This window comes from Sorghum bicolor, chromosome 2, assembly GCF_000003195.3.
Source record: "Sorghum bicolor cultivar BTx623 chromosome 2, Sorghum_bicolor_NCBIv3, whole genome shotgun sequence".
NCBI lineage: Eukaryota > Viridiplantae > Streptophyta > Magnoliopsida > Poales > Poaceae > Sorghum > Sorghum bicolor.
In genome coordinates this window covers 74,393,774-74,416,739 of record NC_012871.2, presented here as the reverse complement: position 1 = coordinate 74,416,739, position 22,966 = coordinate 74,393,774, and the positions used below count along the sequence as shown (strand labels likewise).

Genomic DNA, 22,966 nt, shown 5'->3' with positions numbered 1-22,966 from the left:
AAATGACCTAACAATCTAGAAACAAGGATGTCCTGAAAAAATGAGAAATAATCCTATTTAGATCATTGAGCTCTTGATCGCTACTAATTCATGCCATATAAACATTGCAGAGCAACCACGTTTAATTGCTCTGCATAAGGTTAGTCTCAATGAGAGTTTCATCTAAGTTTCATTAACATTAAATAGGCTGTCATATAGGCATTTTGGATGACATGTCTGCGTATTTAAGAAGAGAGAGAAGAAATGAGTTTCATCTAGATGAAACTCTCTTGGCACGATTATCAACTCTCTATGAGTCTTGAAATTATTAATTAAATGCCTATGAAACCATGTAATGAAACTCTCCATTGAGAGTGGGTGTTTTATTCAAGTTTTATTTCATTTCATATAACATGGCAACCTTAGAAACAACGCTATGAAACTCTCCACTGAGAGTGACCTAAGGCCAGTCTCAATGCATAGCTTCATGGCACAGTTAACAAAACTATAAACTAGGTAACCGAGCCATAGGAGTTTTATGGGGATGAAACTCCTCTCTCATCTGATGAAACTCCTTCATTTAATGACTCTATCAAGTCAGCAATTTTGCTTATGTAGCACCTTATTTAATGTGCATGACACTCTCATGAAACATGTATTGAGACTGGCCTAAGGATCAAGTAGCATTTGGTACTGCAATCCACAACTCAACTCACCCCTCCGCGGACGGTTTTCCCGGCGTCCGCTTGCTCAGATTTCCTAGACTGACTACCCGCCGTCGACGAGGTGTCGCTGGAGACGCACCCAGTTCGTGGCTCCGTGCCCCAGGAACCCAGTTCCAAACGGTCCAGTGACCGGCCTGCAGCAAGAACGAAACCCACTTGCATATGTTTCAAAGATTTTTTTAGTAGCAATTTATGTCTACTTATCGGACTTTCTTTAGCATATACGAGACAAAGCATTGAATACTCTTCAGACTTGGCATACAATAATCGTACATAGAAAATAGTATATATCTTCAGGGTTCATATATCCTTTTTGGTTATCCATGGAGATGGAACAATATTGATCCAAAATTCTATGCAATTCACTTAGTTAAGCCGGAATTCTTTGTAACAAACGAACACATCTACAGTGGAAATGATTTTCAGGGGACGGTCAAAACAGTTTTCATGTGTGATTTCTAAAATTGACCCTACTCTCCATAGATTGTAAAGATGTGGCCTCTATAGTATTATGCTTTAACCCGTCGCTAGAAAACTTTTTATTTGGTCGGTTGCATTAAGAATAACCCTCTAGAAATAAATTTTGAGGGTCATTTCCGTTAAGAAAATTGCTCTTTAAAAGGCTAATTTTCAAATGTTGTTGTCTTCAGCAACCACCACTAGAAATCCATTTTCAGTGGTAAATCGACATGCGTGGCACGATTAGTAACCGGGTTGTGCACTTGTGCTAGCCCAACTGCTGCAATCGGACCATACGGCCCATATATTTAGCCATCTACAGTTAAGGTCGGCCTAATCACCATTCTGATCCTTCTATTGTGTCTTGGTATGGAACTTCCTCCTGCTTTGTGCTTGCTTTGAGTTTATTTGATACAGTACATATAGAACCGTGTTTAGAAGTAAACTCATCAAGTACAATTGTATCTAAACAATATAGTTCATTTAATATAAATCTCTTATCCGTATAGATTTAATCATTGACTAATATAATTTGTACTAAAATGGTTGTCCTTGCTTGAGATTGTTTACTAGACTGGACGTGAACAGTTAAGTTATCCATGGTCAGCCGAGAGGAAGGGGAGGCAGCACCGTAGTGGTGGCACACACGTTATCCCATATATATATGGTCCATGATTGGAGAGGGGTGGCAAGTGGCACACGATCGGTGAAGAACTTTTCTTGTCTCTGTCTGTCTGACATTTTCCCTTTCTCTCTCTCAATTCTTTTTTTCCCTTCAGTATTCGCTTGCTGTTTGTAAATTTGTTATGAGAGAAAAACATATTTGGCTGGCTGTTGAATACGCAAAAAGACTCGATGTCTCGCACCTGGTCCCAGACTTATTATGTACTCATGGATTGCCGGCGAGCTGTGAGTCCGCCGTTTATTATGTGCCTGATCCAGTTTCGGTTCGGCAGTGTTTCCAGTACCATTGCCGAGTGAAGGGCTCCACTAGGCTAGTGAGTGTTGGCGCAAGGTCCTGGATGGCGCAGCCGTTGAGCCATCTTCCCATGCATCTACTCTCTCCGTCCCAAATTATAAGTTATTTTAAAAGTTTTAGAAAATCAAAGCATATTAAGTTTGATCAAATTTAAAAGATAATATAATAATATTTATGATATCAACTAAGTATCATTAGATTTTTTATTAGTTATATTTTTATAGTATATCTATTTGGTGTCATAAATATTTTTAGGTTTTGACTCTCCAAGATTTTTAGAATAACTTATAAATTGAGACTGAGGGAGTAGAAGTTTGTGGTTGCCCGTTACCAAGTATGGTGTGGGTTGAAGCACTGAAGAACGCCAAAACCTGCTTTGAAGCTTGGGTGCATGGGAAGCTGCAACCATGCACGCGCTGTGTGTCCGTATGCTGCAGCCAGAGAGCCACTTCTGGTTTGGAGTGCGATGTTGGTGAGCTTCAGGTCCGGCATGCCAAGCCCTTCCAGGTCCTTGGGTCGGCAAACAGTTGGCCAGGCAACGACGATGCATTTCCCACGTATGGATTCATATCCTTTGCCCGCCCAAAGGAACCTGCGGCAGATGGCATCAATTTTAATTTGTGTGTCGACATAGGAGATGGGACGAAATAATGATTTAGGATGGCTGGATCCAACTCCATACAAGCTGGATCGAGCTTGATCCAAAATTAAGATGCGCATCTCGCAATGTGCATGTACGTAGTTAACTACCGGTAGTTCCGCTATGCCCGGCTGCAAATTCTTCTCAGTGTTGACCATTTTTTTTAAAGTAGTGTCACGGTCGAATGGTCGTTTAATTTGCGTAAGTGATGCAGATAATGGGGAGACAACCTCGGCGGAAGACCTAGGGTGAGCTGTACAAGCTACGGAGTTGTAGATAATTTCCTTGCTACCTCCCTTGTTGGATGAAGAACATGCTAGCGCGCTGTAGGTAGTGCCAACTTTTGTACATACCGCTTAGCTACATTATCCTTCATAGTACTCTAGCTACGCTCGATGATTGATAATAAAAACATATAAGTTAGACAAAAATATCTTATTATAAGTTTGTGTGATGATATGGTATATATATAATATATAATATATCAACCTTGTGCATTATCAATTTCAGTGATGACGTGACATATATAATTCATTTGTTTAAATTGTTACTTTTGATAAATTTATACATTTTAACTTATACGTATAACTACTGAATAATGCACATTGTTACTTTTCAGACGATTATACCTAGTAGTGATGCTCATTTTCACAAAAAAAAAAACATCGGCTTCCACCCGTCCATCGCCCCCGGGTTAAGGGGCGAAGGAAAGCTAATGAGAGCAGGTCTAGGGATAGAGAGACACTCCCATGCCCCTGCACTGGGGCTGCTCTCGCCCTTGTCCATCGCCGGAGCCGAGGAGAGGAGGAAAGCAGAAGCAAGCCTCAAACTGAGGAGAGCTTGAAGCCTTGAACATGATCACGAGAGTGAAAAGAGAGGAGATATCTTAGAGGGAAAGTGAGAGACGAGAGAGTGAAGGAATATGGGTGCAAATGTATCTCAAAGGGGGAGTTAACCACTTTCTGGCTATCATATCATAGCCGGTTGGTAATATAACCTGGCAACAATATATATTATTGTCGGATTTTATTGCCAACTAGCAGTGATAATTATTGTTACTGCATGTCAATTGGCTTTGAAATCCGACAGTTTTCTTTTGTTACGAATGAATACCCTTATATTATCTCTATTGGTTTTGAAATTCAACATCAGGTTTCTGTAGTAGTGAAATGAATGTTTGTGTGTTTATGCCATCATAGTGTTGAAGCACAACTCAGTTACCAAGCGCCCTTAAGAACGCGAAACATACGATCGAGTGCTACCCTTACCAAGCGCCTCGTTGGTTGAGCATGTTACCATGACTCTCTGTTTAATAAGTTGTTTAAACATACCATTTGCGCATATATTTGCACCGCTGGCGCCTGGCGGGGAACTTTAATTAATTTGTCCACGCGGTTAGCCACTTCCAGGGACGACCTCGGTTTATCATCAATAAGTCAAACGACCTCCAGGTCAACGAATGTCCGATCGAGCTGTCAACAGCTTCGTGGAGCTCATTAATTCACCGACATTCCATTGTAACCAATGCTTTATGCTATTGTTGGCTGGCTTGCACGTCTCCCAATGTAAGGCGCCGGCCGGCAAGGATAATGTCCGTGCAGGTTTCACCAGAATGTCATACACATTTATTAAAGCGTCATGTCAGCAAAATTGCACTTTTTGCATAAAACAAAAAGGAGAGAGAAGGAATTAGTTTCACCATGGTGAAACCCCGCGGACGTTGTTTCCCACGCGGTGAAACGGGATGAAATCTCCATCGAGGGCTAAATCATTTCACCATCTTGCATGTGATCCAATCATTTTGCAGTAATTAAATGCTTTGCCCAGCCTAGGAAACGTCAAGGTGAAACTCATGCATTGCGGATGTTGTTTCATTATTCGTTTTATTGATGCCCTGTCAGCGAATTTGTTTTGGAAACAGTGCATTGAAACGGGTCACTTAGACATAACACATTCCCCAGCCCCCGGCCGGCTATAAATAGGCATGCAAGACTGCAACTTTCCTTCATCCCGGCCATCGCTCTCGCTCCGAGCTTACTTGCATATATATGCTTCTCCTCTCCTAGTCTCTGTCCATCGAGTTAGCAGTTCAGTGTTGTGCACGCTAGCTAGCTAGCTAGCTAGAACTAGCTCGTAGAGCCGGAGGAATTAAGCGACGATGATGAGCCCTAATAAGCTCGCCGTCCTCACTGTCATCTTCGCCGTGCTCGGCTCCGTGACTTGCCAGGGCGGAGGCTACTACTCATCCCCGCCTCCGCCTCCGACTACACCATCACCACCCGTTTACCACTACCCATCCCCGCAACCACCACCAAGCCCTCCTACTGCAGGGTCCCAACTCATAGTCGGGTATTACAAGAACAAATGTGGCGCTTACGTGGATGTGGAGGCCATTGTCAAGAAGCACGTCAAGGCCACTGATGCTGGCATGCAGGCAGGCCTTGTCCGTATGTTCTTCCACGACTGCTTCATCCGTGTAAGACTAATAACACAATTCTTCGTTCTCCACTGATCAAGCTAGCTAGAGCCATGCATGCATGCCCTACATAAGTACACAAATATTATGCATGCGATATTGCGATGTGTGACAACTAATGACATGTTTCATCTGCAGGGATGCGACGCCTCCGTCCTCCTGGACACGTTCAGCAACGACACCAGCCTAACCCCGGAGAAGTTCGCCGTGCCCAACTTCCCCAGCCTACGGGGCTACGAGGTGATCGACGCGGCCAAGGAGGAGATCGAGGCGGCATGCCCTGGCAAGGTCTCGTGCGCGGACATCATCGCGTTCGCCGCCCGCGACGCGTCCTACTTCCTCAGCGGCGGCGGCATCAACTTCGCCATGCCCGCCGGCCGCTATGACGGCAACGTGTCCCTCGCCAGCGAGGCCCTGTCGAACCTGCCCCCGCCGTTCGGCGGCTTCGACCAGCTCGTCAAGATGTTCGCCGCCAAGGGCCTCGACGCCTTCGACATGGTCACGCTCTCCGGCGCGCACAGTATCGGCCGCTCCCACTGCTCCTCCTTCACCAGGGACCGCCTCCCGCCCAGCAACACCTCCGACATGGACCCGGCGTTCGCCGCCACGCTGCAGGCTGACTGCGCGTCGGCCGACGGCACCGACAACACGGTGATGCAGGACTTCCAGACCCCCGACGTCCTGGACAACCAGTACTATAAGAACGTGCTGGCGCACAAGGTTCTCTTCACATCGGACGCGGCGCTCACCACCGACTTCATGGCCAAAAACCTGGTGCGCGCTTACGCGGATTTCGTCCCCTATTTGTGGCAGAATAAGTTCGGCAAAGCCATGGTGAAGATGGGCGGCATTGAGGTCAAGACCGCCGCCAACGGGGAGATCAGGAAGACGTGCCGTAAAATCAACAGCAGGTCGTGATCACTGATCAGATGGCATGCCGGCTTTGTCTTGTGTTTGTGTCCCTCCAGATCAAACTCTGACGACGCTCAGATGAATGAATGGAGAATAAATAACCATTCTTTTTAAAGTTCACCGGGGAAGATCCCCACCTGAATGTATGTATTGATTGCTTTTCTTTTTTTACTGAACGTATTGATTGCTTTTTGAGAGAACTGGAGGGGCTTGCGCCCCTACAGAAAGTTATTGAGACATATGTATTGATTGCTCAGTGCCCTAATGTTTAAAGAATTACATCATTTTGAAGCTATGGTGCTGCGTATTGTAAATACATATTATTGTACTTCTAAAAACTACACCAGTCCAAATCTCAGCTAGATCGCTGTCCTTAGTTTTTCTTAGATAATAGAATGAGGTTTCAGGCTCAGCCCGCTGTCCTACTTAGGTAAGCCTAGCTTGCACAGTTTCGCATCAGCCAGGCAAGTTGCTAAATAACCATTCTTTGCTTTCCGGACCTCCAACTTCTTAGTCTTTACTATACACTATTCTCCTCTAATGCTGCTTCGTTCTCTAGCTTTATGCATGTTTTTATGCTGTAATTTTGATTGCGATAATATCATACCCCGGCCCTTTTGTACTTTACAACCAAATCTTCATGATCCGATGGATCCATATATGTCACAGAATTAAAATTAGGAAATAGATTTGCCGAAGTAGCATTAAGTATTGACTCCGTCCTCCATACATGCTTAGTTCCTGAATGATTCCTCTTGCTAAATTTTAATCAGCTAAAATTATTTTAGCTATTCTTAAATGATTAGTGAGATTACACTATTTTAGTTCTTTTTTAGTTAATGTATTTGGAAGTTTAGCTACTAAAGTGACTAAAGTTTAGTTAGCTAAAATTTAGTGAGGGGAACAAAAGCCTTAGTAGAACAACAAAAATGCATACTATCTCTCTTATGAAATATAAGGATTTAAGTTTGTTCTATGTTTTCTGTGTCAACAAGGCATATTAACTCTATGTCCATGATATCTTGTTTGGACCAATAAATTAATATTTTTGTAAAGAGAGCTTGAGATGCCAATGATTGAAGAGTTAAACTTCTTTCTTGTTTTTTTTTTCAAAAGCGTGCAATGCACATGCTTCATTAAGTAGAAGAGGGAGGTTTTACATGACCCAACGATGGCAACAGCAAGGTGCCGTTTTCATGAAGGGGAAAACACATTACACAGAGCACCAACTAGTGGTGGGAAAATGAAGGTGTATTACAGGGTGAACATTGGCGCGACAAGCGTGGCAGAGGCCGGGCAAGCGTTAACACAGGGTGAACATTGGCGGCAAACGTTACACGGATGAACTCCGTCACTGTAATACAAAATTAATTATTTTATAATAGTGGTGGAGTTTATCTATGTAACGTTTGCCGCCATGGCCTCCCCTAACATGTGTCAATAAAATTTTTTACTAGTATAAATTTATTATTTTTATTTATATTAAGAGAAAAATATAATAATTTTGTCATACATACTTATTAATAGATAATAAAATCATACTCCCTTCATTCTAAATTATAAGTCATTTCAATAATTTTGAAGAGTCAAAGCATCCTAAATTTGACTAAATTTATATGACAAGATAATAATATTTATGATACCAACTAAGTATCATTACGTTCTTCATTAATTATATTTTCGCGGTATATCTATTTGACGACATAAATCTTTATAATTCTTTTTATAATTTTGGTCAAACTTAAGATACTTTGACTCTCCAAGATTTTTAGAACGATTTATAATTTGGGATGTAGGAAGTACAAAACATAATAAGATAATACTATGAAGCACCTTAGAAAAAGTGAGATGCAGATCTTAAAATTTACAAAATCATCTCAAACATCTTAGCAGGGTTTATCGTCTACCACCGTAAGAATAATACATTTGATCCTAAAATACATATAGAAAATGCGAGCACCTATGTCAAGTCAATGAATTAAGCTAGGCGGTTACTAGTTCTGCTCAGTTTTGATAAATTGTATTTTTTTTGGTTGCCCCCTACGCATAATTCCTGGCTCCGCCACTGAAACAGTGTAATGCATTTACTATAAATCTCTCATCCGTATAGTTTTAATAATTGACACCTAAATATAACTTGTACTTAAATGGCTGTCCATGCTCTTAAAGTTATTAGATTATCTTGATCCAACCTCCATATAGCAAAGCAGCAACAGTTGGATCGAGCTTGATCCACCCATCACACAGATGCCAACTCGCAATGAGCACGTAGTTAACAACCGGTAGTTCCGCTATGCCCGGCTGCTAAATTCTTCCCAGTGTTGACCATTGTTTTTAGTAATGTCATGGTCAAATGGTCGTTTGCGTAAGTGATGCAGAGGAAGACAAAACCTCGACTTAAGACCTAAGGGGTGAGCTACAAGCTACGGTGTACATAGCTCGGCTGCCTTCCACGAATGAACATGGTGTGGCTAGCGCCAGCTTTTATAGTATATAATAATATATTAGTTTATACCTATCTATATCTATATACTCTATATATACCTAATTCTCTAAATAAACTTCTAAAATTATCCTAAGTCAAAGTTTTATAAAATTGGCTGAACTTATAAAAAATAGCATCAATATCTTTGACATAAAATAGTATTATTAGATAAAACATGAAATATATATATTTTTATTTTGTATTCATCTAGTGTCATAGGTGTTAACATTAACATTCTTTCCTGTAACATTGATCAAACTTATAAAAAATTGACTTAGAGCAACTTTAGAAACTGATTTATTTAGAAGACATAGGAAGTATAATATAGACAAGTGTTTTTTCTATCCACTCCTTTTTTTTTCTACTTCCCAAAGTACCCCCGCGTCTTTCCTTGTCTATCTGAACTCATGGTTCGTGCTCATAATAATTAGAATAACATACATCTAGCAACAGTATAAAGTCCCAAATTCCAAGACGCCTCAACAGAGATCTAGCACCGGGGCAGGGTCAGCTTGATCCCCTACCATTGCTAATACTCGAAGTATGGAGCCTCTTCTAAATCACCGCAACAAAATGGTACTAATGGAAGCTTACAAGAAGGAGCTAGAGATAGAATATAATGGGAGAGCGAAGCCTCTCCTAACTTATTTTTCTAGATCCATCACTACATCTCAAGTAATGGTATGGGGTTTGATCCTAAAATATTATAATGATGGATTGTTGAGTACATTTCTAAACCATAAATTGTCGAGTTGACCATACAACTTGTATGTCCCGTTTTTATATCACCGACTGAAATTAGAAAAAGGGCCACCAAGAGGACCATCGACCATCGTGCCTGCAACCTGCTGTTTTCTTCTGCGTGTCATTCCGTTTATTCACTCACCACCGGAAGTGGCGGTCCATTCCACTCCAAGACCCAAACACTCTGTGAAGCCGAGAGCTATGGCTAGCTAGCAGCAATGCAGCAGTCCAAGGACCAGGGAAAATCCACCCTAGGCACAAGATTTTTTTTTTCACTATATACCACGGCCAAACTATAGCGACTCTAAATCGGTCGCTATATATAAGTCGTTATAGCGACCAATGATCGATCATTATAACTTTATAACAACCTATATGGATTAGTCACTGTAAGTGACATCGCTATAAGTCTGTAGCAACCTATGGATTAGTCACTGTAAGTGACGTCGCTATAAGCTGTGGTATAGTGTTTTTTGAGAAACTAATTCTATCAGTTCAGTTACCAAGTGGCATGAAGAACGCCTTTAGACGCATACAAGTGAGATATATACCCTACCACGTGCACGTTGGTTGAGCATGTTACCATGATAAATGAAATAGTAGCATTGGAGGGTAATTTAAGCATTAAATTAACATACCGTTAGTTGCACATACAAACTGCATGCACCGCTGGCGGCCTTCGGCCACGCGAAAAGGAGCTCCAAGTCAACGAATGTTCGATCGAGCTGTGAGCTTCCTGGAGCATGTACTGGAGCTCACTCACCTACCTACTCTCCATGTTACTGTCGGCTGACTTCTTGCACGTCTCACAACGTGTGCGCTAGCTAGCTCCCAACATTCCCCAGCCGGCGCAGCTATATATAGGCATGTAAGACGGCAGTTTTTCTTCACTCGTCCATCGCTCGCTCCCAGCTCCTCCATCTCTACTACCAGTAGTCTCAGATCAGGACCAGGAGGAATTAAGCGACGATGGTGAGCCCTAATAAGCTCGCCGTCCTCACTGTCTTCGCCCTGCTCGGCTCCGTGTCTTGCCAGGACGGAGGCTACTACCCTCCTCCTCCGGCTCCGGCCACCCCGCCACCACCAGCATGCCCTCCACCTCCTCCAAGCCCAAGCCCACCCCCAGCTACGCCGGCACCCCCACCACCCCCAGGGACGCAACTCATGGTCGGATACTACAAGAACAAGTGCGGCGCTTACGTGGACGTTGAGGCCATCGTCAAGAAGCACGTCAATGCCACTGATGCTGGCATGCAGGCCGGGCTTGTCCGTATGTTCTTCCACGACTGCTTCATCCGTGTAAGTTCTCCTCCATTGATCAACAGCTAGCCATGCCCTACATATTATGCATGCGATGCCACAATAATAATGAGCAAGACATTGTGATATATATATGGACATGCGATGTGATGTGATGTGATGCATTGTTTCATCATCATCAGGGATGCGACGCCTCCGTCCTCCTGGACTCGTTCAGCAACGACACGAGCCTGACCCCGGAGAAGTTCAGCGTGCCCAACTTCCCCAGCCTACGCGGGTACGAGGTGATCGACGCGGCCAAGGCGGAGATCGAGGCGGCATGCCCCAGCGTCGTCTCGTGCGCGGACATCGTCGCGTTCGCCGCCCGCGACGCGTCCTACTTCCTCAGCGGCGGCGGCATCAACTTCGCCATGCCCGCCGGCCGCTACGACGGCAACGTGTCCCTCGCCAGCGAGGCCCTGCCGAACCTTCCCCCGCCGTTCGCCGGCTTCGACCTGCTCGTCCAGATGTTCGCCGCCAAGGGGCTGGACTACGTCGACATGATCACGCTCTCCGGCGCGCACAGCATCGGCCGCTCCCACTGCTCCTCCTTCAGCAGGGACCGCCTGCCGCCCAGCAACACCTCCGACATGGACCCGGCGTTCGCCGCCACGCTGCAGGCTGCCTGCGCGTCGCCCAACGGCACCGACAACACGGTGGTGCAGGACTTCCAGACCCCCGACGTCCTGGACAACCAGTACTACAAGGACGTGCTGGCACACAAGGTGCTCTTCACGTCGGACGCCGCGCTCACCACCAACATCACATCCAACAACCTGGTGCGCGCCTACGCGGACTTCGTTCCCTTCCTGTGGCAGAATAAGTTCGGCAAGGCCATGGTGAAGATGGGCGGCATAGAGATCAAGACCGCCGCCAACGGGGAGATCAGGACCAACTGCCGCAAAGTCAACGGCAGGCCGTGATGGATCAGATGCCCATGCATTTCTTAACTATTGTCTTTATACCTACATTATCCTCTAATAATGATCGATGCTTCATTCTTAGCTGTGTGTATGCCTGTTGTGATGCTGTAATTTTGATTGCGATAATATCGTACCTTTTTTTGTACTAGTTGACGAGAAAATCTTCATGATGAATGAAGAATTAATAACCATTCGTTGATTTCCAGACTTTCAGTTTCCTAACTGGTCTTTGCCTACATTCTCTACCTGTATGCTTGTTTTTATGATGTAATGATGCAACGATAATATCATATCAATCATAATTCAAGCAGATCATTATCATCTGGTAGATCCATAAATGGCTTGGCCCTATTTGATACAACTTCTCTCCAGAGAAACTACATAATAAATGGAGTAAAATAAAGCAAGGTCAAAATAAGTAGAAATGGGGCTGGTGGGAACAAGCACAGCTAAAATAAGTTGCAAACTGTGTGAGATGACAAGGTTCAAATGTGCCATTGTCATCTTTTGGATGACTTGTCCTTGTGGTTGACTTGTTTTTAGTTACGACTAACCGAAATCGAAGTAGTGATAGTGTAACATGTCTATTGACTTATTATGTGTAGGTGTTGAATGTGTCATGGTGATCGACGACGATGGCAAAGGTTCAACAAGGGGTTCGGGCTAATGGGCCATAAGCAGTGAAGGACAAACACAAAGGCTTGAACAAAGGGACCAAAGGCCAGAAGATAGACCGTGGACGTCTAGTATATGGAAATAACGACAAGCAGAAGTACATGTGGGAAAAGGATAAAGATGTGTGAATGCCATAGTCAAGACAACAATCATACCAAATCAGGATAGGCACATGAGTACTTGGTGATCGGTCAGATCAAGGACAAGCGGGACACACATCGATATTATGGAGATTACATACCGTCGACGAAAGCTAGTCAGCAGTCTACCTTGGGGTATACCCACGGTAGTAGTTTATCGGTAGACGGTGCGCAAACTACGAACTTGATGGTGACGCAAGACACGGACAAGCTTTTTATCCAGGTTCGGCCGCCGAATTGGCGTAATACCTACGTCTTGTGTCTAGTTGTATTGATTTATGTTGAGAGAATCTCTTGTGTATATCTTGTCCTCTAGGGGACCCCTGCCCCTCCTTATATATTCTGAAGGGACAGAGTTACAAGCAAAGTATCCTATTTGGTACAATATCTTGTAGCCTTGCGGTGCACGCCGACCAGTCGTGCGCCGCACGTCTTCATCCTGTGGGCCGAGCCACCTCTGACGGTGCAGTCCATATAGGCCCATGAGGGTATAGGGGTTTATACCCCTACACATACAGGCTACGAGGCTTTGAAGGTTGTGTTGGTTCTGCTCTCTATGACGTGTTCTCCAACTCGGTCGAGAGGTTTACCATATCGGTCAGTGTGGCAATCAAACCACAGGCTGACAGGTGGGTCTAAGCGCTATGGTGCCAAAGCTAGCTGGCATAGAGTGCCAACTAAGCAAAATCATACGTCAATAATAAATCAAGTGATTCTTTGTCTACTTTTACAAAGTTTAATATGTGTTTATAGGCAGATGTTCAGTAGATGACCATGCAAACCTTTGGGGTGATATAGACCTTTTATAATTTATAAAGATTTTTTTGAACTATTTTATAAAGATTTCAAACTTGTTTTTGATCGAAATTGAAAAAAAGGTAAATGACTTCCTAATTGCTAAAACACATTGGTCCTTTGTGCATTTTCTCTCTTTTCGCGCATACACATGCATCTCCTTCAAGCTCAGCACTGGCCTAGCTTGTCCCGACTCCCAACCGTATTCTAGTCTGTTCGCTTGAGCTTATCAGCCGAATCTGACAGTTATTTAGCGGTGTTTTTCTCTTACAATAAATTAGTCAATAGTACTTTCTATCATGGCTGATACGTGGGTCATCACCAATCAAAAATAAGTTTGTCAAAATCTTTATGTGAAAATTTAGCTAGACAATATGTCTCGGTGGGACTGAGTTCATGTGTCCAATGAGTCTGAGCATGGCACTCTCATCAATTAGAAGTGGCATTTAGGTCGTGTCGTGTCCGATGATAGCATGGCTTTCTCAGGTTTCATGCCGCTTGGGGGCTTAACTCCTAGGCATAGCTGGTCGTGCCGACATGTAACCACAAGTATTTTTCTTTTTCAGAATTATATTGCTAATTGATAACAGGTTGTTTTGCCTTAAGCAAACAACCGATTTTTTTTTCCCTCTGCCGCCGCCGCCCCGGGACTCTTTCCATGCTCCATGGCGCCGCTGTTGCGGAACCTCAGCGCGGCTTTATGCGTGCTCGACGGGGGGCTGGACAACTGGAGAGTGTGTTCGGAATGTTTTTTGGAGCGCACGTCGTAGTGTACCGACGCGCAGCGGTGCAAGACAGCAAGAGTCAACACTCAGCACATGAACATGCCGAGCACACACGTACAGCCGACAATATATAGCTCCCAAAATTTGCCCGATTAAATTAAATAAGCTTGGGCCTTGTTTAGTTCACCTTAAAAATGAAAAACTTTTCAAAATTCTCCGTCATATTAAATTTTGCGGCACATGCATGGAGCATTAAATAAAACAAAAATAAAACTAATTGTACAGTTTGTCTGTAAATTACGAGATGAATCTTTTAAACCTAGTTAATCCATAATTAAATAATATTTGTCAAATAAAAACGAAAATACTATAATACCAAAATTCAAAATATTTTTGAAACTAAACAAGACTCATGCACTACTGGTTCTCTGCTGGAGAGGAATTGACTTTGTGGTTTTTGGTCAACAAGAAGACTTGCTAGAACATTGAAAAGTATTCTCAACCTCAAGCAAGACATACAGTACAGCTATTAGCTTGGGATGTTTGGAGTTCATCCGGCCACTTGCAGCAGAGAATTTTAAGCTGTTTATTTGTTGTCGGTGCGTACAGCTAAACGCGTCTATGAATTTTCTAACTCCATTATTAGCGCGTGTTTTTAATCTATATTTTACTTATTTGGATAATAAAGGAGCATCTGGATTTAGATTTTATATTATATAAATTATGTAAATAGAATTATTGTTGTATATAATTATGAGGACAAATTTGGTTAAAGTTCTTCCAAATATTAGCCAGGTATTATACCACGCAGAGTGGAGAAACGTTGTGAAACAAAAAGGGTGTAGTGTTGTCAGTATCACCGACGACAATACTTTACAATTGTAATAGTTGTCTCCACTGCACGTTTAGGATGTGATGCATATAGGGTGCTTCCCAATCGAACGCCCCAACCTCATGGTTGACTAGGGATGGCAATTGTACCTGCAAGTTTCGTACCTGATGGGTGTGGGCATGGGTACAAAAACTTATCCGGGGTTACATGAGGGTCAGGTACACCTCAAGAATGCGAGTAGGGTTCGGATATCAAATTTTACCTGCAGTACCCGACAGGTACCCGCAATTTGGGATTACATATATGAAATATGTCACCTATGTCATATATGTGCATATCATGTAGACTACCTCATTTTAGCATGTAATTTGTAGCATATATAAGCATAGCATGTCAAACTATAAAGATGATATTTTTTAATGGATGGCTGAATAAAGTGATTGTGTGAGCTATTAACTTGTTACTTTAGTTATTGTGTAACTTGTTTTGTGTTATTTGTATGTTGTGTAAGTTGTTTTGTGTTATTTGTATGAACATGAATGACCGAATATGAATCTATGATGTATTTGTGGCTTGTGAGCTACTATATAGTCCTAATAAACTCCATGTAAGTGAGATTGACATATTTGCATGTCGTTTAATTATGAATTTATTATTTTATATCACTATAATTTTATTATTTGATCTCTCTTAAATAAATCCACTGGGCGTGGACACAAGTACAAAATCTTACCCGTGGGTACGCTCGCGGGAGGGTAAAAGTTAGGGTTGTGGGTAAAAGTTGGGAACGGGGGTGGCACAAGTGCACAATGTACAAGACAAATATGCATTCTGAACAGTGCTGACAAAAAACATATGTCAATATTATTTGAATACAATATGCTGGAATTTCAAATGGTGGTGCAGTCAATTTTATAACAAAAAAATCAAGTAACAAAAAGGATCGAAATCCAGAAAGAATTGAAATAAACCAAGAAAGAGAGGAGCATATAATATGTGTTTTCGATCTCTGACATGTTTGCTAGGTTTTAAGAGACACGTGGGGAGGACTCAAGCTCAACTGATCATCGTCGATCCGGCCTCAACCGGAGTAGGGCTTGTTGACGTAGCCACACATCTGTCTGATCTCACCATTGGCGGCCGTCTTCACCTCGACTCCACCCATCTTCACCATGGCTTTTCCAAACCTGTCCTGCCATTCCTTCTGAAACAAGGCGGCTGCATACACCAGCGCTGCGGTGTCGCCTGACTTGAGGAGTGCGGCGTCCGACGCGAAGAGCACCTTGTGGTTGATCACGTCCCAGTAGTACTGGTTGTCCAGCTGGTCAGGGGTCCTGTAGTCCTGCGCCACCGTGTTGTCGGCGCCGGACGGCGACGTGCAGTTCGCCTTGAGCTGTGTGGCGAACGCCGGGTTCATGTCGGAGGTGTTGCTGGGCGGGAGGCGGTCCCTGCTGAAGGACGAGCAGTGGGAGCGGCCGATGCTGTGCGCGCCGGAGAGCGCGACCATGTCGATGGTGTCGAGCCCCTTGGCGGCGAACATGGCCTTAAGCTGCGCGACGTCGGCGAACGGCGGGGGGAGGTTAGGGAGGGTATCGCTGGCGTTCGACACCTTCCCGTCGTAGCGGCCCGCGGGCATGGTGAAGTTGATGGCGCCGCCGCTGAGGAAGAAGCTGGCGTCGCGGCCGGCGAAGGCGACGATGTCGGCGCAGGAAACGACGCCCGGGCATTTCTCCTCCAGCGCCTTCTTCGCCGCGTCGATGACGTCCAAGCCGCGCAGGCTCAGGTTGGGGATGCCGAGTATCTCCGGCTGCGGGTTGGTGTCGTTGTCGGGCTTGAGCAGAACGGAGGCGTCGCAGCCCTGGACGAAGCAGTCGTGGAAGAACAAACGGACAAGCCCTGCTTTGATGCCGGCGTCGGCGGCGCGCACGGCCTCCCGCACGAGGGCTTCCGCGCCGGGGCACTTGTCGTTGTAGTATCCGACACTCAGTGCAGGCCCAGAGGCAGGTGATGGTGGTGGTGGGCTAGCAGGTGTCGGAGGAGGATAGGTAGTAGGCGGGCTCGGCGTCGGGCTTGTCGTCGGAGGATATGCAGCAGGTGGCGGCGGGGCTGGACTTGGAGATGAATAAGTAGGCGGACTCGGAGTCGAGCTCGTCGGAGGATAAGCAGGTGGTGGACTCGGGGTCGGGCTCGGGCTCGTCGTCGGAGGATAAGCAGGTGGCGGCGTAGGTGTAGGACTGCCGCCACCATAGCCGTAGCCGGCTTGTTGGGACGACACAGGACCGAGCAGCGCGAGCACTACTAAGGTGCCGAGAACGGCGAGCTTAGCGGCCATCTCTGCAACCGTGTATACGAGCGTTTTTTCCGCGCTCGAGTGTGTGATAAATCAGCTTGAGAGATCACTGCTTGGTGATCGGAGAAGGTTGGAATGTTGGGATGAAGGGGAGCTGCTGTGTTGCATGTGTATTTATAGCTGCTGCTCGGGGACTAGACTACTGAGCGTGTTCAGAAATCGGAATGTTTTTGGTGCGCACGTTGCTCAGCAGTCAGCACTCAGCAGGGAACGACATGGAGAGCAGTAGAGCACACAGACGGCCGGCACTGGTTCTCTGCGAGAGAGGAATTGACTTTTGGTGGTTTTGGTCAACAAGAAGACTTGCTAGATTATTTTGAATTGCCCTCGACCTCAACCAAGACATACAGTATATATGTATATTTATATATATACAGCTAGTTATTGCTAGCTTGGGATGTTTGGAGTTCATCAACACCCTGTTGCAGTTGGTAATTTTTAGGCTCTTAGTTGTCGGTGCGTATATATGGCCGTTAGTTGACATATATACAGCTAGCTAAACGCATCTATGAATATAATTTTCTGAGTCCATAACGCGTGTTTCTTTTTCTATATATATAATTTAAGTATTTGGTCAACTAAGGAGCGTGTAGATTTGGATTCTTATATAACATACTAGGTTTTTTATCCACCTGTCTTGTTGTCAACCATTTAGCAGTTTTTTTTAAAAAAAATAAATCAGTCAGCAAGTAGCAGTTTTTTTAAAAAAAAAATAAATCAGTCAGCAAGTACTTCTGCCATGACTTATCAAGTGTCGTGCCAGCAACATAGCAGTAAGAATGTCCCCAGTGTCTGCGCGGTATGTGAGTGGGCCATTGAATCTCCTTGAGAAATTGACTTGCCCAATAATCAGCATCCGTTTGAATCTGAATCGCGCTCCAGAACTGACTAGCCGCAGAGGCATATACGAAGATGTGAGTTGGGGTCTCCTCCGCCGCGACATGGCAGACACCGCAATTCGTGTTGTCCACGACGGCCCTTTCTCACCAGGTTTGCCTTGCATTGTATCCTTTCTTGAGACAGTAGCCAAGCGAACAACATGACACGCGGCGGTGCCTTGTTATGCCAGACGAATTTGGTCAAAAAGAAAAATGGTCCAGTTATCCGGACTTGAGTTTGCTGTTTTCAAGATTGATTTTTTTTTTCAGATGGCAAAAGATAGTTAATTGTTGGAGAGATGTTTTTTTAATCTTGCTAAAAAATCAAGATTGAATGTGGATTTTGGAAACTCTTGAAGATGTTTCGTACAAGCCGAACAGGGTCGGGAATCTTCCAGTCCGAACGTTCGGACCAGAGACGCCGTCCGATAATTCCCGCGCGATGATTCTCGCGCGCGCGTGACAGGTTGATAGGTACGTATATTTTCTTTTTTATTTCTTTCTTTTTTGTTTTTTCTTTTCTTCTTTTCTTCTTTTTTCTTTCTTTTTATGTTTCTTTTCTTTTTCCCTCCCGATCGTTGCTGTTAGTTTTCTTCTCTTTTTTTCTTTTTATTCTTCTTGCTATATTTTTTTTTTAATTTCTTTTCCTTTTTCTTTTTCTTTTTTCATTTTATATTCCATTTGGTTCTTTTTTATCTTTTTTGTGCTTTATTTTTATTTTCCTTTTTTGTTTTGTATTATTCTTTGTTTTGTATCTTTATCTTTATCTTTTTTTTCTTATTCTTATTATTTTTCTGTGATGTTTACGTGCTGATGTTCTATTTTTTTTCTTTTGATTTTGTTTTTTCTTTTATTTTTTAATTATGTTTTCTTTTATTCATGTTTTATTTTTTAATCTTTCTTTGTTTTTTTCTTTAATTTTTTTCCTTTTTTCTTTCTTTTTTTCATTTTATATTCTATTTGATTCTTTTTCTATCTTTTTTGTGCTTTATTTTTATTTTCATTTTTTGTTTTATATTATCCTTTGTTTTGTATATTTTATTTTTTTTCTTATTATTATTATTTTCTTTGATGTTCACGTGCTGATGTTCTATTTTTTATTTTTATTTTTTTCTTTTGATTCTGTTTTTTCTTTTAATTTTTAATTATGTTTTCTTTTATTCATGTTTTATTTCTTAATTTTTTTTGTTATTAATCTTTTTTTGCATCATATGCGATGTTCTATAATACATTAAGTGTTGTTTTGTGGTTAATTCAACGATGTTTACTTAGTATACATACAATGTTCTATAATGTGTTGAGTGATGTTCTATTGTGAATTTAGTGATGTTCGCTCAGTACACATGTGGTGTTCTATGATATATCTAGTGATGTTCACGTAATATATATACGATGTTCCATAATGTATTTAATAGTATTCTATAGTGTATTTAGTGATGTTCAGTTTAGTACACATGTGATGTTTTATAGTTTATTTTTAGGATGTTTTAAAACTATCCATATGATGTTCTTTTAAAATTTTCTCTATGTGTTTTTTTCCTTATGCTTTGCTCTAGATTTTATTTTTTTGTTTACATGATGTATTTATTTATTTATTTTAAATATTATAATATCAGTTTCATGAATCTAAACTAGAACACTATTTTTTAAACTGAGAACATTTTTCTTACGAAGATGGAACATTTATTTTATGAACCTAGAACATTATCTATCATAAATAAAAATGTTATATCTTTATAAGATAAATATTTATTAATAAAATTTTATCTAAATATATCCATGTGAGATCTTGTTTTGAAGGATTTATTATAAGAAACACTATAGTGTAATCGGATTTTGATTTAGATATTTAGTTTAGGAGCTATGACTTTTTAAATTTTGTTCATAAAAGTGGAGAATATATATGGATTATGGATGAGGTGGGCTCTGTAGAATGGACAGCCTCTGCTATACACGCACAGACTGCTGGACGCGGAAAAATTTTGAGCGAAAGTGTGCCCGGACGCAGGATTCCCTCCGAACGGCCGGACCGCACGCGCCCCCGAACAGGTACACTATCCAAAGATACTCCGTGCATAGAGCATACGTACCCTTTTTCGGACGGAGGACGCGTGGAGACGGCATCCTCGCTTCTATCAATATCATTCATGCCTCTTGACCCATTGTGACGCTTCTTAGCTTCTATCAATATCATTCATGCCTCTTGAGGTGTTATTGTGCAATGTAGGCATCGCTGAGATGAGGGCCTTGTTTAGATATTTTAAATTTCGTTAGCACTTTTGTTTGTTTGTAACAAATACAGTCTAATTATAGATTAACTAGGATTAAAAGATTCGTCTGTATAATTAGAGTTTTTATTTTTTCGATTCGTCTCGCGATTTAAATTTTTGTCTATATTTAATTCGTCTCGCGATTTAAATTTTTGTCTATATTTAATGTAGATTCGATTACATGTGTGGGAAATCTGCGATGCCCTCGAGGTGTTCGTCGAAATCGAAGTCGTGGCGTCGCGCAGAAACCAATTTGGGTGGCCGGCCGTGGGATCCCGTCTCGGAAGGCTCCTCCAGCCCACGACGACGATGGTCGTTGCTGTGTTGGGGGGATCTAAGCCGAAGTGCCGAACTGCCGAAGGGATCAGAGTCGATGAGCTGCTTGCGAGCCAACCGCCGACGTCGTGAGTTGGCGACACGGCGACAGGGACAGCAGTATGCACGCACCTATCATTTTTCCCAGAACACATCGGCGGGCTGGATACTTCCGATTACGGGCAGACGACACGTAGTACATCTCACACATATACAAGATGTGCACTGCGACAAGTTCAGAAGAGGACATGGACGTTGCTAAGCGGCACTGTTTTCCACCCGTACACGAGACGGGTGACGTTACAGGCTTACAGCATACTTACTGAACATACACCGCATACATAGAGCCCAGCCCATATACCAGTTCAGACTAGAAGCACCAGCAGGCCGAGGCCGGTGGCACAAAAGATCCGCGCACGTACGCCGCCGCCGGCCGGCCGGCCGGCCGGCAACGAACTAGGTCCGCAGTCGAACACCTAGCTAGCTAGACCTTGGTGAAGCGGAGGTAGCTCTTCTTGGAGGGCAGGTCGGCGGTCTCGAACCCGTGCGGGAACATCTTCCTGGCCTCCTCGTCGGAGACGCTGGGCGCGATGACGGCGCGGTCCCCGGGCTTCCAGTTGGCGGGCGTGGCGACCTTGCCGCCGTGCTTGGCGGCGGTGAGCAGCGAGTCGACGGCGCGCAGCACCTCGTCCATGTTCCGCCCCGTGGTGGCCGGGTACAGGAAGCTCAGCTTCACGGCCTTGTCGGGCCCGACGACGTGGAGCGCGCGGGACGGCAGGCTCACCCCGTTGGAGTCCTTCTCGTCGGGGTCCACCATGTTGAGCTGCCGGATGGCGTCCCGACCCGGGTCCGCCAGGATCGGGTACGTCACCTTCTGCTTCCCGCCGCCGTACGCCTCGATGTCCTTGGTCCACTCCCTGTGCGACTCCACGTCGTCGCACGAGATGCCCAGCAGCTTCACGCCACGCTTCTCGAACTCCTTGGCGTACCCCGCCATCGCCGCCATCTCCGTCGTGCACACCGGCGTGAAGTCAGCTGATGTTGTGTGTCATGTCACATGACATGCATCAGTACAGAGATGGACAGAGAATGCGCGTGCGTGCATGAAAAGAGCGTATAGTACCGGGGTGGGAGAAGATGATGGCGTAGCCGTCGCCGACGTAGTCGTGGATGCGGATCTTGCCGTGGGTGGAGTCCAGCTCCAGGTTGGGGACGGTGTCGCCGATGGTGAGTCCCGGCATGGTGGCGTCGATCGTACTACTGTGACAGCTTGTCGATGTTGTTGTGTTACAAGAAGACAGCTGCTGACGACTGCTCTCGCAATGGAGACCCCTCACTGAGAGAGACGAAGGAACTGATGGAGCGTGCGCATATATATCTGGCGAGATCAGCGATGGACCGAGTGGAGAAGTGGCACCCAGGCGCGGTGCATGGGCGCCGCGTAGCTAGACTCGTGGCACCTGCCTCGGCCTCCGTCGCTCAGTGCGTTTGACCTGCCACCTAACTGGTATGGTCGTCAGAGGTTTGTACCAGTGGCGAGTGCCAGAAGGGTTTGGTTTGTTCTAGAGATGGGCCGTAATGCAGGAGTTCGGCCCATGGAACAATGGGCTCAACTAGTTTTCGAGCCCGGTTCAGTTTTGGATGGAATCTCTCTTAGACGGGCTCTTTTGAACTCAGATGGGCCGAAACCCCCTCTCTCTAAAACATGGGATGGGCTAAAACCAGAGAAGTCCCCCCCCCCCCCCCCCCTCGCCAAAACACCATTACTGCTGCCTGCAACAGATCATCGTCAACGATCATCTCATCTGTGTGGTGTGTTGATCTCAAAAAAAAAATCTGTGTGGTGCGTGGGGCATCTCTTAATACGAATCTCTTAATACGAATCCTGCACCAAACCGCGAGCGCCCGATAGGGCCACGTCGCCCGTTAATATTCTAACCGTTCGATCTGCCGAACAAACGAGATCGTCCGTTTGATCGGAGGTTCTTCGCGGGTCTCGTACCCGTTACACGAACCGGGCCGTCATGAATGGTCGTGAACCCGCTAGCAGGCTACTCCCGCACCTCCCTCCTCCCTCCTTCCGTCGCGGGCGTCGTATTCCCGGCGGCCATGGCGACCCAAGCGCAGGCGGGGTAAGGGTGAGGTGGACCTGACCGCTCCGGTCCCGGGCTCCCAACCATCCCGGCGCGAGTGGGGCCTGACGACCGCGACGCCCCGGCGCAGGCGGGGTGCGAGCGCGGCGGTCCTGGCCGCTCCGGTCCAGACCATCCCGTCGCGAGCGGGTGCCCCAGCGGCACTTGCGACCCCATCGCCGCCAGAGTTCCGGGTGGCCCATGGCTCGCCACAGAGCCCATGCCACCGTGCT

The 22,966-nt window shown here is 44.7% G+C and overlaps 4 protein-coding genes across 4 annotated transcripts; 2 read left to right on the top strand and 2 right to left on the bottom strand.

Moving 5' to 3' along the window:
* On the top strand, positions 4,790-6,465 carry LOC8063538 (peroxidase 2). Its single transcript, XM_002463211.2, has 2 exons — positions 4,790-5,258; positions 5,397-6,465. The coding sequence occupies exons 1-2, from the start codon at positions 4,941-4,943 to the stop codon at positions 6,174-6,176; spliced, it is 1,098 nt and encodes a 365-aa protein (XP_002463256.1). The 5' UTR covers positions 4,790-4,940; the 3' UTR covers positions 6,177-6,465.
* LOC8073083 (peroxidase 2) lies at positions 10,289-11,828 on the top strand. The gene is made up of 2 exons (XM_002463210.2): positions 10,289-10,698; positions 10,842-11,828. Exons 1-2 carry the CDS (start codon positions 10,369-10,371, stop codon positions 11,619-11,621), a joined length of 1,110 nt encoding a protein of 369 aa, XP_002463255.1. The 5' UTR covers positions 10,289-10,368; the 3' UTR covers positions 11,622-11,828.
* On the bottom strand, positions 15,614-17,208 carry LOC8073082 (peroxidase 2). The gene has a single exon (XM_002461054.2). It carries the CDS (start codon positions 17,118-17,120, stop codon positions 15,870-15,872), a length of 1,251 nt encoding a protein of 416 aa, XP_002461099.1. The 5' UTR covers positions 17,121-17,208; the 3' UTR covers positions 15,614-15,869.
* Positions 20,762-21,961, bottom strand: LOC8073081 (1-Cys peroxiredoxin PER1). The gene is made up of 2 exons (XM_002461053.2): positions 21,725-21,961; positions 20,762-21,636 (listed from the first exon to the last, which is right to left on the bottom strand). Exons 1-2 carry the CDS (start codon positions 21,840-21,842, stop codon positions 21,086-21,088), a joined length of 669 nt encoding a protein of 222 aa, XP_002461098.1. The 5' UTR covers positions 21,843-21,961; the 3' UTR covers positions 20,762-21,085.

Bases quoted from the DNA above. Each gene is read 5' to 3' on its own strand.
- LOC8073083 (XM_002463210.2), top strand. From the start codon at position 10,369: ATGGTGAGCCCTAATAAGCTCGCCGTCCTCACTGTCTTCGCCCTGCTC. The intron at 10,699-10,841 runs GTAAGTTCTCCT...CATCATCATCAG, and splicing joins TCCACGACTGCTTCATCCGT to GGATGCGACGCCTCCGTCCT.
- LOC8073082 (XM_002461054.2), bottom strand. From the start codon at position 17,120: ATGGCCGCTAAGCTCGCCGTTCTCGGCACCTTAGTAGTGCTCGCGCTG.
- LOC8073081 (XM_002461053.2), bottom strand. From the start codon at position 21,842: ATGCCGGGACTCACCATCGGCGACACCGTCCCCAACCTGGAGCTGGAC. The intron at 21,637-21,724 runs GTACTATACGCT...ACACAACATCAG, and splicing joins CATCATCTTCTCCCACCCCG to CTGACTTCACGCCGGTGTGC.
- LOC8063538 (XM_002463211.2), top strand. From the start codon at position 4,941: ATGATGAGCCCTAATAAGCTCGCCGTCCTCACTGTCATCTTCGCCGTG. The intron at 5,259-5,396 runs GTAAGACTAATA...TTTCATCTGCAG, and splicing joins TCCACGACTGCTTCATCCGT to GGATGCGACGCCTCCGTCCT.